The sequence below is a fragment of the Coregonus lavaretus genome (assembly GCF_964263955.1).
Source record: "Coregonus lavaretus genome assembly, chromosome: 7".
In the NCBI taxonomy this organism is placed as follows: Eukaryota; Metazoa; Chordata; class Actinopteri; order Salmoniformes; family Salmonidae; genus Coregonus; species Coregonus lavaretus.
This window is the reverse complement of record NC_139994.1, coordinates 12,198,058-12,212,785: the sequence shown is the minus strand read 5'-3', so window position 1 is coordinate 12,212,785 and position 14,728 is coordinate 12,198,058. Positions and strand designations below refer to the sequence as shown.

Sequence of the window (14,728 nt, the reverse complement as noted above, 5' to 3'; positions counted from 1 at the left end):
GGTGCAGCTGTAGAATTTTTTGAGGATCTGAGGACCCATGCCAAGTCTTTTCAGTCTCCTGAAAGACCTCTTGATAAGAAATCAAGCCTGGGCCAAGGCTAGACAAACTGTCTCGTTAGCTGATTGGCAGCTATTTAGGTAATTGAGAAATCTGTGCACTGCCTCGGCTAAACAGGCCAAATCAAACTACTTCCTTAGCGCTATGACAGACTGTTAGTGATCCCTCTAAATTCTGGAAAATCGTTAATTCACTGAAGTGGGGGTAATTCCTCTACTTCCCTGCCTAAACAAGTAGTTTTAGACTCCTGCATCATTGCTGAAAACTTTCAGATTTGTGATTATTTTAATCAGCATTTTATCTCAGCTGGTTTCCTATTTGAAAGAAATGCTGGTCATACTGGTCTGGGCCAGTCAGTTGACTGTTCTTCCCACATACAGCCTCCAGTTGCCTCAATGGATGATCAGTCAACCTGACTTGGGAAATGGTAGTTAGGGTTTTTCTTTTTGGCAACTCACAAAAACGTAAGTTCTTGCTGCCTTGTTTACATTTACATTTTAGTCATTTAGCAGACGCTCTTATCCAGAGCGACTTACAGTTAGTGAATACATTTTTTTTATTTTTATACTGGCCCCCCATGGGAAACGAACCCACAACCCTGGCGTTGCAAACGCCATGCTCTATCAACTGAGCTACATCCCTGCCGGCCATTCCCTCCCCTACCCTGGACGACGCTGGGCCAATTGTGCGCCGCCCATGAGTCTCCCGGTCGCGGCCGGCTGCGACAGAGCCTGGATTCGAACCAGGATCTCTAGTAGCACAGTTAGCACTGCGATGCAGTGCCTTAGACCACTGCGCCACTTGTTAGCTATTGACACCGAGAAGTCATTAAGGGCTGACAATTTGGACCCGTCTTTGCTTAAGTATGCTGCACCCCTCATTGCTGTCTCAGTAACACAAATGTTTTAACTTTAGTATCAGGAAATATTCCAAAAGTGTGGAAAGCATATTTTGTGCTACCACTCCATAAGGGAGGGGATAGTAGTGATCTCGATAACAATCGACCCATTTCCAGGCTCCCTTGCGAAAATACTAGAATCATTGGTCAACAAACAGCTACGTTATTTTCTATCTGTAAATTGTATTCTTTATGTTATTCAATCCAGATTAAGACCTAAACATAGCACCACTATGGCTACCATGCTTGTTTTTAAATTATATTGCAAATGCCTTGGATTATATAAATAATTGTGATGCCATGTTTGTAGACTTGTCAAAGGCTTTTGATACTGTAGACCAAGACCATGTTATTCTTTTGAATAAGCTGTCCTCGAAAGGGTTGGGTACTGATGCTTGCTGATGGTTTCATAATTATCTCAATGACAGAACTCAGGTCATCAAGGTAGATGGGATCAAATCTGAGTTCCTTGAGGTACATAAAGGGGTGCCCCAAGGTTCGTCACTCGGCCCACTACTTTTTACAATCTATCAAGATAACATTGGTTATGCTGTAAAACAATTATAATATTCATTTGTATGCAGATGATACTGTGTTGTATTCCATTGCTCCATCAGTTAGCCAAGCCTTTTCACATTTGAAGTCTGATTTTCAAACACTGCAGAGGTCACTACTGGATTTAAAGTTACTGCTAAATGCAAACAAAACGCATGCTTTTTTCTAGGTCCCATAACCCAGATTTAAATGAATTTGTAATGACTAGTTTCAATGGTACACAGATTGAGTTCCATTCTACAAATATCTTGGTTCTGGCTTGATGACAAACGGTCATTTATAAAACCATGTCACTGAGCTGGTGAAGAAGTTGAAGTTCAAGGTTGGTTCTTTTACACAAACAAAGCATGTCTGATTTTTGTGAATAGGAAGGAAATTGTCCAGGCCAATTTTATGTCTATTTTAGATTATGGGGATATTATCTACAGTGAGGGAAAAAAGTATTTGATCCCCTGCTGATTTTGTACATTTGCCCACTGACAAAGTAATTATCAGTCTATAATTTTAATGGTAGGTTTATTTGAACAGTGAGAGACAGAATAACAACAACAAAATCCAGAAAAACGCATGTTATAAATTGATTTGCATTTTAATGAGGGAAATAAGTATTTGACCCCCTCTCAATCAGAAAGATTTCTGGCTCCCAGGTGTCTTTTATACAGGTAACGAGCTGAGATTAGGAGCACACTCTTAAAGGGAGTGCTCCTAATCTCAGTTTGTTAAAAAGCAATCAATCAATCAGATTCCAAACTCTCCACCATGGCCAAGACCAAAGAGCTCTCCAAGGATGTCAGGGACAAGATTGTAGACCTACACAAGGCTGGAATGGGCTACAAGACCATCGCCAAGCAGCTTGGTGAGAAGGTAACAACAGTTGGTGCGATTATTCGCAAATGGAAGAAACACAAAATAACTGTCAATCTCCCTCGGCCTGGGGCTCCATGCAAGATCTCACCTCGTGGAGTTGCAATGATCATGAGAACGATGAGGAATCAGCCCAGAACTACACGGGAGGATCTTGTCAATGATCTCAAGGCAGCTGGGACCATAGTCACCAAGAAAACAATTGGTAATACACTACGCCGTGAAGGACTGAAATCCTGCAGCGCCCGCAAGGTCCCCCTGCTCAAGAAAGCACATATACAGGCCTATCTGAAGTTTGCCAATGAACATCTGAATGATTCAAAGGAGAACTGGGTGAAAGTGTTGTGGTCAGATGAGACCAAAATCGAGCTCTTTGGCATCAACTCGCCGTGTTTGGAGGAGGAGGAATGCTGCCTATGACCACAATAACACCATCCCCACCGTCAAACATGGAGGTGGAAACATTATGCTTTGGGGGTGTTTTTCTGCTAAGGGCACAGGACAACTTCACTGCATCAAAGGGACGATGGACGGGGCCATGTACCGTCAAATCTTGGGTGAGAACATCCTTCCCTCAGCCAGGGCATTGAAAATGGGTTGTGGATGGGTATTCCAGTATGACAATGGCCCAAAACACACGGCCAAGGCAACAAAGGAGTGGCTCAAGAAGAAGCACATTAAGGTCCTGGAGTGGCCTAGCCAGTCTCCAGACCTTAATCCCATAGAAAATCTGTGGAGGGAGCTGAAGGTTTGAGTTGCCAAACGTCAACCTCGAAACCTTAATGACTTGGAGAAGATCTGCAAAGAGGAGTGGGACAAAATCTCTCCTGAGATGTGTGCAAACCTGGTGGCCAACTACAAGAAACGTCTGACCTCTGTGATTGCCAACAAGAGTTTTGCCACCAAGTACTAAGTCATGTTTTGCAGAGGGGTCAAATACACTGCTAAAAAAAATAAAGGGAACACTTAAACAACACAATGTAACTCCAAGTCAATCACACTTCTGTGAAATCAAACTGTCCACTTAGGAAGCAACACTGATTGACAATACATTTCACATGCTGTTGTGCAAATGGAATAGACAACAGGTGGAAATTATAGGCAATTAGCAAGACACCCCCAATAAAGGACTGGTTTTGCAGGTGGTGACCACAGACCACTTCTCAGTTCCTATGCTTCCTGGCTGATGTTTTGGTCACTTTTGAATGCTGGCGGTGCTTTCACTCTAGTGGTAGCATGAGACGGAGTCTACAACCCACACAAGTGGCTCAGGTAGTGCAGCTCATCCAGGATGGCACATCAATGCGAGCTGTGGCAAGAAGGTTTGCTGTGTCTGTCAGCGTAGTGTCCAGAGCATGGAGGCGCTACCAGGAGACAGGCCAGTACATCAGGAGACGTGGAGGCCGTAGGAGGGCAACAACCCAGCAGCAGGACTGCTACCTCCGCCTTTGTGCAAGGAGGAGCAGGAGGAGCACTGCCAGAGCCCTGCAAAATGACCTCCAGCAGGCCACAAATGTGCATGTGTCTGCTCAAACGGTCAGAAACAGACTCCATGAGGGTGGTATGAGGGCCCGACGTCCACAGGTGGTTGTTGTGCTTACAGCCCAACACCGTGCAGGACGTTTGGCATTTGCCAGAGAACACCAAGATTGGCAAATTCGCCACTGGCGCCCTGTGCTCTTCACAGATGAAAGCAGGTTCACACTGAGCACATGTGACAGACGTGACAGAGTCTGGAGACGCCGTGGAGAACGTTCTGCTGCCTGCAACATCCTCCAGCATGACCGGTTTGGCGGTGGGTCAGTCATGGTGTGGGGTGGCATTTCTTTGGGGGGCCGCACAGCCCTCCATGTGCTCACCAGAGGTAGCCTGACTGCCATTAGGTACCGAGATGAGATCCTCAGACCCCTTGTGAGACCATATGCTGGTGCGGTTGGCCCTGGGTTCCTCCTAATGCAAGACAATGCTAGACCTCATGTGGCTGGAGTGTGTCAGCAGTTCCTGCAAGAGGAAGGCATTGATGCTATGGACTGGCCCGCCCGTTCCCTAGACCTGAATCCAATTGAGCACATCTGGGACATCATGTCTCGCTCCATCCACCAACGCCACGTTGCACCACAGACTGTCCAGGAGTTGGCAGATGCTTTAGTCCAGGTCTGGGAGGAGATCCCTCAGGAGACCATCCGCCACCTCATCAGGAGCATGCCCAGGCGTTGTAGGGAGGTCATACAGGCACGTGGAGGCCACACACACTACTGAGCCTCATTTTGACTTGTTTTAGGACATTACATCAAAGTTGGATCAGCCTGTAGTGTGGTTTTCCACTTTAATTTTGAGGGTGACTCCAAATCCAGACCTAAATTTGATTTCCATTGATCATTTTTGTGTGATTTTGTTGTCAGCACATTAAACTATGTAAAGAAAAAAGTATTTAATAAGATTATTTCATTCATTCAGATCTAGGATGTGTTATTTTAGTGTTCCCTTTATTTTTTTGAGCAGTGTACTTATTTCCCTCATTAAAATGCTAATCAATTTATAACATTTTTGACATGCGTTTTTTTCAGGATGTTTTTGTTGTTATTCTGTCTCTCACTGTTCAAATAAACCTACCATTAAAATTATAGACTGATCATGACTTTGTCAGTGGGCAAACGTACAAAATCAGCAGGGGATCAAATACTTTTTTCCCTCACTGTATATGCATGCAGCAGCATCTACACTTAAACCACTAGATGCTGTTTTCCATTGTGTCCTTAGGTTTATTACTGGTGATGGTTATAGAACTCACCATTGTGTCTTGTATCAAAAAGTGGGTTGGGCCTCTTTTGTATGTAAGACGGCAGCATTTTCTTGTGTTTATCTACAAAACACTTCCTATGTATCTATCATCATTAATAAAATGTTGACGTACAAATTACCAAACCCGGTCTCAGGCTTGGATAACAATGGAGGCCCCTTCAGTCTCCACAGAGTTGGGTAAAGCTGCTTTTAGTTTTTTTGCACCCTTTATGTGGAACAACTTACAGAGCTCTCTGAAATTATACTGAACACAAAAAAAGGCAACATGCAACAATTTCAAAGATTTTACTGAGTTACAGTTCATATAAGGAAAGCTGTCAATTAAAATAAATTCATTAGGACCTAATCTATGGATTTCACATGACTGGGAATACAGATATGCATCTGTTGGTCACAGATACCTTTAAGAAAGTAGGGGCGTGGATCAGAAAACCAGCCAGTATCTGGTGTGACCACCATTTGCCTCATGCAGCGTGACACATCTCCTTTGCATAGAGTTGATCAGGCTGTTGATTGTGGCCTGTAGAATGTTGTCCCACTCCTCTTCAATGGCTGTGCGAAGTTGCTGGATATTGGGAGGAACTGGAACACGCTGTCGCACACGTCAACCCAGAGTATCCCAAACATGCTCAATGGGTGTCATGTCTGGTGAGTATGCAGGCCATGGAAGAACTGGGACATTTTCAGCTTCCAGGAATTTTGTACAGATCCTGGTGACATTGGGCCGTGCATTATCATGCTGAAACAGTAGGTGATGAATGGCACGAATTTGGGCCTCAGGATCTCGTCACGGAATCTCTGTGCATTGAAATTGCCATCGATAAAATGCAATTGTGTTCGTTGTCCGTAGCTTATGCCTGCCCATACCATAACTCCACCGCCACCATGGTACACTCTGTTCACAACAGCAAACCACTCGCCCACACGACGCCATACACGTGGTCTGCGGTTGTGAGTCCGGTTGGATGTACTGCCAACTTCTCTAAAATGATGTTGGAGGCTTATGGTAGAGAAATTAACATTACATTCTCTGGCAACAGCTCTGGTGGACATCCCTTCAGTCAGCATGCCAATTGCACACTCCCTCAAAACTTGAGACATCTGTGGCATTGTGTTGTGACAAAACTGCACATTTTAGAGTGGCCTTTTCATTGTCCCCAGCAGAAGGTGCACCTGTGTAATGATCATGCTGTTTAATCAACTTCTTGATATGCCACACCTGTCAGGTGGATGGATTATCTTGGCAAAGGAGAAATGCTCACTAACAGGGATATAAAAAATGTGGCAAAGATTTGAGAGAAATAAGCTTTTTGTGCGTATGGAACATTTCTGGGATCTTTTATTTCAGCTCATGAAACATGGGACCAACACTTTACATTTTGCTTTTATATTTTTGTTCAGTGTAGATGTTCTGGTCCCCCTTGGCCAGTTCAGACTAATGATTGGAGACCTCTATGCTGATAAATGTGTCTGATTTTCTTAATATGTTTTTTTATTTTGTATATTGCATGTGTATCCTTCCACTGGCGCTGCAGTCATCCCTCTGTCCGTATCCTTCCACCCCGTGCTGCAGTCATTCCTCTCCCGGAAAAAATGACATTGCTGACAAGGGGCCTTGAGTGACAGCTGGATACAAATGTCTGCCTGGAGGTACACAGATAGTGTCATGCTCTCTGGCTAGTTGCTGCTTCCTTCCAATTGTAGGAAGTGCTGAGTGAGTCAGTCAGTCAGAAAGTCAGTCAGTCATGGTTGGCCTGGGCTGATTTCACAACAGGTGACTTCGGGTAGAGCGAGAGTTGGTGACACCCAGGACAGGTTTGTATTCATTAGTGCACACAGAACGTTTTTCAGCAGAAAACGGAAAATGAGCATTTCTTATTTGACACTCCAGGTAGAATCCTCCCTGTTTCAGTCCGTTTTCTTCCATTTGGTGCCTAATGAATACGACCCAGGAGAGCTAGGGTGGCTGTGGGACTCTTGTATACGAGACATGGCATTAGCTCCGTACATGAAGGTCATGTCTGTGTTGGTTTGACTTTGACCCAATATAGAGTAACAGGTGACCTCATCTCCCTCTTGCCCAGTAGTAGGGCGATGCATGACATGCAAGTGAAAGTGTGACGACGAGTCTGACTAACTGATAGTGTATTTTAGATCTAGCTGCAGCATATTGACTGAGTTGTGGTGTGTGTCTGACGAGAAAGGGAGAGAAGGAAAGAGTGAGATACTGTACAGGGAGAGAGAGAGAGAGGGCAGGGGTGTAGTGTTGCGTCACGCTGCACGGCTGAGAGAGCAGCTCCCGGTGGTGACATGACAAACAGGCCAGGTCGGTGATGATGACTCAACCACACTGAACATCCTCTGCTTCTTCTGGGTCACGAGGATAACTGCATGCTGAATCACCCGTCTGACCGCTGTTGTGTCCTTACTTTACTTTGGACTAGGGAATAGGGTGCCATTTGGGACGCATCCATGGTTTACTAATGCAAATTAAAACATGACTACACAACTACTGTGGCACAGCACCACTGACTACAGGACAGGTTAGGCCAAGGTCACATACGGTGAATGACCGGCAGGCAGGCAGGCAGGCAGGGGATGGAAGGGTCACAATGCCCATAGGATCTTTTTTATTGTTTTTGAAATCCCTGTAATGACCACATATTATTTAATTTCAAAGGGAAGAAGCCAGCAAAGCCACCTGTACCTCGCAAAATATTTCTCAAATTCTATGAAGGTTTAGAATGAGCTGCTTTGATCACGGTCATCATCTCACTATCCTGTCAGCTGTATTCAAAGACTGAGTGTCACTGTCATTGACGAGGTCCTAGACCCTTTCATCAGGAGGAGAAACGAGAGGAGAGGACATAGGCTAAGCCAGCCTCCGTACTGTCACACGGAGCTATGTTCCAAATAACACCCTATTCCCTATTTAGTGCACAACTTTTTTTTTGTGATCAACATTTTATTTTTTATTTCACATCATACAATACACAACGCAGGATCACGTTACAAATATGAACTTAGTGCACTACTTTTGACAAGGTAGCTCTGGTCAAAAGTAGTGCACTAGAAAGGGAATAGGGTGCCGTTTGGGATGCTGTCAGAGAGAGGAAGGAAGGAGAGGAGTGAGTGAGTGATAGAAGTCAGCCACTACTGTATGTACTGTACACTATAGATGGAGGTTCATCAGAGGAGCTGGGCACTCTGGGGTGTTAAGCTGTTTAAAGTGAAAGATAAAAAGTTAATTGTCTGCCGTTACCTGTCAGCTATTTTCAGCCTGGGCTCATTAGCAGATGATTCTAATGAGAGAGAGAGAGATGGGAGGGATGGAGAATCAAAAAGTCGAACGAAAGACTTTAAAGATATTGAACCCCTCAACGCACGCTCATTTGGGGTACCATTTTCCCAGAGGCATTTTTCTGTCATAAACCGTCCCGTTTTTATTTTTACAAGGTTCATAATCGGAGAGAAAAGGCATTTGCATTTTGTGTTGCAGCGCAATGTTTACTATTACTTCCAGAGGGACGATAATGAAATGGAAGTGAATATCTTACGATTTTTTAATGATGTTTTTCTCCAAACTGTTGAGGAGAAGAAGAAAAAAAATCAGCCTTGTTGCCGTTGTCTTGCCCATCAGCGCTGGCTGGTGCTTCTGCTGTTGTGTTGCTATTGTAATTGAGAGAAAGCCGTAGCCAAATTAAAAGTGGCTTCTCTCAGTGTCTTTGTTGAGGCCATAGGGCACTGCTCCCTCCCTCCCATATGGAGCATTTCTTCTTTTTCTTTTGTCACCCGTCTCTCTCCCTTCTGTCTTTCTTATTGACATTTCTTCACTCTGTCATTCACTGTATTTTGCTGCAAGGCCACTAGTCCTCCTCCCCCATTGACAGTGGTAAACAATAGGCAATATCCTGTAGTAGGACAACTCATATTGTGAAGTGCCGACCCTATTTATTTGTCTACCGCCTGTTTCAGTATTCTTGTGAGCCATAACCAACTCGGCAGCGATGAATAACTGTTATGAGAAACGAATGTTTCTCTTACACTTTATCAGACAAAACAATATTTCCTTCTGTCTCTCTCCAGCATCACCATCAACTGTTTCAAGGCCTTCCAGATGACCACTCAGCAGCAGCGGCCCGACTCGGTCCTCCGTCGGCAGCTCCTCCGGGGCCCAGCCCGAGGCCGAGGGGGCCTAGACTCCCAACTGGCCATGCCCAAGGACACGCAGCCCAACCAGGCTGCCAACCAGCTTGTCAAGATGGCCGTGTGGGGCATCTCAGCCACCCTGGGGGCGGCCGCTCTGGCTGTGGCGCAGACCGCCCTGGACTGGGCTCCTGACTTCTTTATGCAGCTCTACTGATGGACTTACTGCAGCCCGCTGTTAAGGAGCAGGGGGTAAGGAGAGAAACGGGTCTACCTCTGTTAAGGAACAGGGGGGAGGGAGATGGAAGGGAGGTGGGGGAGAGGAGCACTCCCCCAGTTGAGGAGTAGGAGGAATGAGATGCTAGGGCAGTAGGGAGGAAGAGAGGAGGGAGACAGGAGCTAGTGCCAAATGGGTTGAGCCACTCACACATATGTCAACCCTCAGCCTAGGAGAGGTGGAGCACCCCAGAGGACCTTGTGTGCCAAACTCAGTTCCATGAAAAGAAAGGGGAGGAAAAAGCCTTTATTTATTCAGTAGTGTTTTTATTTATGGATTTTACTTGTGCTAATATTGGTTAATGAAAGGTAGTAGATTAGTTTTTGTAATGATAAGCATTTTCGAGTGCTGGCCTGTGTGCCGTCAGCAAGCATGTCTGGGGAGAAAAACGCGCCGGTAGCTAATTCACAGCAGCAGGCGCACAAATGATGAAAAATACGTATTCCCCCACCCTTCTTTTTTTCTGCTGATTGCCTTGGGTTGGGAGTGAAGGAGCGGTTCATTAGGGGGTGGAAACACTCACTCAATCAGGTGGTTTTTATTCAGAGAGGTCGACTATGGGGAGAGAGAGAGAGAGAGAGAGAACCCAATTTCTGCTTTAAACTGGCACTTTAAAGTAACCGGCTTCCCTCCAGTTGATGTCGATGGAGGATTTATAGAGTACATGTAAAATATTCACCTGCACACCACTAGGAGACAGTTACCATTTACATCAGCATGAAAGGAAGGCTGCTGTCCCAAATGGCTCCCTATTCCCTTTTGTAGTGCACTACTTTTAATACAGGGCCCATAGGGTGTAGTGTGCTATATAGGGAATAGGGTGCCATTTGGGATGCAATCAAAATGTCCACACTTATGCCTCCAACAACCCTCTAGACTACCGCTGTCACTAGCCAAAGACTTATTCAGTTAGCTGTACTAACTGGATAGCCCTGCGGCTTTTTAAAGTATGTTTTATTAAATGTTTTTACAAGAACAAGACTCTGAGAGAGTGTGTATCTGTCCAAAGACAAACGAGTTCGGACGTCTTGCGTTCTATTGGTTCTATGTCATCACACTGTTGTGTATTCATTATGGAAGGAGACCCTATAAAACACTGAGGATACTTGATGATCATAATGTTACAATGCATGCTGTATGTGTGCACCCCCTGTATTGGAGGGGTGGTGTTGTTTTAATTAGCATTTGATGATCTCGGTGCCTTGGAGGTGATGGATATAGCAACCAATGGGCAGCTGTTGCTATGCTCTAAGTTAATTTGATCAATACTACATGAATCACTGCCAGGAAGGACAACATGGTTGGTTTGGTTTGGTTCTGTAAAACATATGTCTATGTTCCATGCAGCCTAGTTAGATGCTACTAGCCAAGCCAGAAAGTCAGAAAGGCACAGGCCATATTTTTATTTCATGTGAGTTTAATTTGAGCCTCTGGCTATTTGCAAGGGTTTAGCCCAATCATTCACCGGAATACATTTAACTAATGAAGCTGACAAAGCAAGATCTTAAAAGGCCCAATGCAGCCGTTTTAACTAAATATAAACATTTCTGGGTAACAATAAGTACCATACTGTGATTGTTTTCAATTAAAATAGTAAACAAAAAATAGTTTCTTAGTAAAAGGCAATTTCTCAAGCAAGAATTTTGCTAGGACTGTGGGAGTGGTCTGAGTGGGGATGGGAAAACAGAAAAGTAGTTGTTATTGGCCGAGAGGTTTGGAACTCTCTTTCTTGATCTATTAACTAGACTGAACAAAAATATAAACGCAACATGTAAAGTGTTGGTCCCATTCCTCATGAGCTAAAATAAAAGATCCCAGAAATGTTCCATGTCTCAGGTTTTGAGGAAGCGTTCAATTGGCATGCTGACTGCAGGAATGTCACCAGAGCTGTTGCCAGAGCATTGAATGTTCATTTCTCTACCATAAGCCGCCTCCAACATCATTTTAGAGAATTTGGCAGTACATCCAACCGGCCTCACAACCGGCGTTGTGTGGGTGAGCGGTTTGCTGATGTCAACGTTATAAACAGAGTGCCCCATGGTGGCGGTGGGGTTATTGTATGGGTAGGCATAAGCTATGGACAACGAACACAATTGCATTTTATCGATGGCAATTTGAATGCACAGGGATACCGTGACAAGATCCTGAGGCCCATTGTCGTGCCATTCATCCGCCGCCATCACCTCATGTTTCAGCATGATAATACATGGCCTGCATACTCAGACATGCCATCCACTGAGCATGTTTGGGATGCTCTGGATCGACGTATACGACAGCGTGTTCCAGTTCCCGCCAATGTCCAGCAACTTCGCACAACCATTGAAGAGGAATGGGACAACATTCCACAGGCCACAATCAACAGCCTGATCAACTCTATGCGAAGGAGATGTGTTTTGCGCTGCATGAGGCAAATGGTGGTCACACCAGATACTGACTGGTTTTCTGATCCACGCCCCTACCTTTTTTCTAAGGTATCTGTGACCAACAGATGCATATCTGTATTCCCAGTCATGTGAAATCCATAGATTTGGGCTTACTGCATTGATTTCAATTGACTGCTTTCCTTATATGAACTGATACTCAGTAAATATTTGAAATTGTTGCATTTATATTTTTGTTCAGTATAATTTACCGCATGGTGATGTCACCATTGAAGGCCAAAACTCCATCCCACCAAAACAAGCTGAAATTCCAGGCGGTCTTTTCAAACCGCTCTTAGACTAAAAGGGCATTATCATAATTTTAACAATAACACAGCATTATTCAAATCTCATAGTGATCAGTTTATTAGGTACACCCATCTAGTACGGGGTCGGACACGCCTTTGCCTCCAGAACAGCCTGAATTCTTCAGGGCATGGAAACATTGCTCAATTGGTATCAAGGGGCCTAACATGTGTCAGGAAAACATTCCCCATATCATTACACCACCGCCACCAGACTGTACCGTTGACACCAGGCAGGATGGGGCAATGGATTCATGCTGCTTACGCCAAATCCTGACTCTGCCATCAGCATGGCGCAAAATAAACCGGGATTTGTCGAACCAGGCAATGGTTTTCCACTCCTCAATTGTCCAGTGTTGGTGAATGCGTGCCCACTGGAGCCGCTTCTTGTTGTTTTTAGCTGATAGGAGTGGAATCCGGTGTGGTCATCTGCTGCAATAGCCCATCCGTGACACGGGCCGACAAGTTGTGCATTCCGAGATGCTGTTCTCCACACCACTGTTAACCGTTATTTGCCGGTTTGTGGCCCGCTTGTTAGCTTGCATGATTCTTGCCGTTCTCCTTCGACCTCTCAGCAACAAGCTGTTTTCGTCCACAGGACTGTCGCTGACAATGTCGCACCATTCTCGGTAAACCCTAGACACTGTCGTGCCTTAAAAGCCCAGGAGGCCGGCAGTTTTTGAGATACTGGAACCGCCGCGCCTGGCACCGACGATCATACCATGCTCAAAGTCGGTTAGGTCACTCATTTTGCCCATTCTAGCGTTCAAACCATTTTTGTGAATGGGGTGGTGTACCTAATAAACTGGCCAGTGTATATAAAACACAGGAAAGTTTGACTGCACTGGGCCTTTAAAAGATGAGAAACGACAAGAAACCACTGGTCTGATTTCAGAATTACTCAAATTTCACCAAATTGTATATGTTTGAAATGTATGACACATCTTTTAATTTGTCATAGGTTGTGTTTATGAAGCTGTTCATTAATAGTTTTGATATGATTGTCAGTAATTTGTCATGATTATTCATTGATTTGTTAATTTATTTTGGTGCTATATTTTAAGATGTGTTTTGCATGCATTACACATCAACTTTGCGAGGAAAATAACATTATGAATATTGCAAAATGAACTTGGAACAGACAGAGGCCCAACACAACATTGTTGATTTAAAACATACTCAGAGACCCAACACTATTGATTAAAACATATTCAGATCCCGGTTACTGAGCTACTGGCCTTTTGGAGTGTTGTTGGCAGAGGATCTAGTTTGATGGGAGACACTAGACAGTTAGTTTATTGGCTCAGTCTCTCTCTCTCGCTCTCCCCCCCAGTCTAACTGGGGTCTTGTTGACACCCGCTCTTCTAAATCCTGTCCAGTTGGAACAGGTTAGCATGACTACTGGCCTTTTGATCTGCCCTGTCTGTCTTGACCCTGGAGTTTTCCACTGCCCAAATGTTTACGGCAGAGACTATGGGCAATTGTCTGAAGAACCTTCCCAAACATGGTACACTAGCCTATACTTCCCAGAGAAAGCTAACTTTTAATGGGTGTCCGGCACTGACACTAGCCATGGTACAGGCTGTGTCCCAAATGGCACCCTATTCCTTTTATACTGCACAATACCAGTAGTGCACTATATAGGGAATATGGTGCCATTTGGGACGCACCCACAGAGGCGAGTGTTCAAGTCGCGCCACCATTCGACAGGTGCAAGGCTTTTTATTGTTTGGCAATAAGAACGTTTCCAGTCCATTCATGTGACGACTGTTTTGCTACGCTGTATGTGCTTCCACAAAAAAACGGTTATGTTGAAATTGAATACCCCAATGTTTTATTTTCTTGTTTGTGAATTTGATGCACAGTGCACACGTGAAATGGTTTACATTAACGGTACAGTACGATGCATTTGAAAGTATTTCTACATATCACAGAATCTTTGCACATGCTGTTGTGTTATGACCATGTCAATATTGATAATGAGGAGACATCAATGTCTCTATTTGCATCTTTCATTCAGGTCTGGTATTCTGTTATGATGTTCTTGGTTAGAGAACAATTTGTCTTTTGGTAAGGAAAAGCACATCAATAAAGACATGAAAAAAAGAACATTATAGTTACATGACAATCTGTTTTCATTGTCTTAGGGTGTGTCAATCTCTATTGCACTCCACACTGCCCTTTCAAAAGGAACACGTGTTCAGTGGCGATTTTAGCATGTAAATCTTTTTTTTAATGCATGCCAGCCAAGCCACTACACAACACTAAACAATACATTAATTGCACTATAAAGCTCTCCCAACAGCAGTCCCAACACCACTGCTACACCTGGCTATCAGCGGAGCCTTGTCTGGCAGTGAAACAGTTAATTCAGCCTAATTTACTGACTTTAAAAAAAACATA

At 44.4% G+C, this 14,728-nt stretch overlaps 1 protein-coding gene across 1 annotated transcript in view; it reads left to right on the top strand.

Moving 5' to 3' along the window:
- LOC311132368 (TBC1 domain family member 20) overlaps positions 1 to 14,434 on the top strand; it is a 40,878-nt gene extending 26,444 nt beyond the window's left edge. Inside the window, exon 8 of the mRNA XM_084165623.1 lies at positions 9,264 to 14,434. Coding sequence (XP_084021749.1) covers positions 9,264 to 9,540 — 277 coding nt within the window. The 3' untranslated portion in view covers positions 9,541 to 14,434. The remainder of the gene's footprint in view (positions 1 to 9,263) is intronic.
- Positions 14,435 to 14,728: the final 294 nt, after the last annotated feature.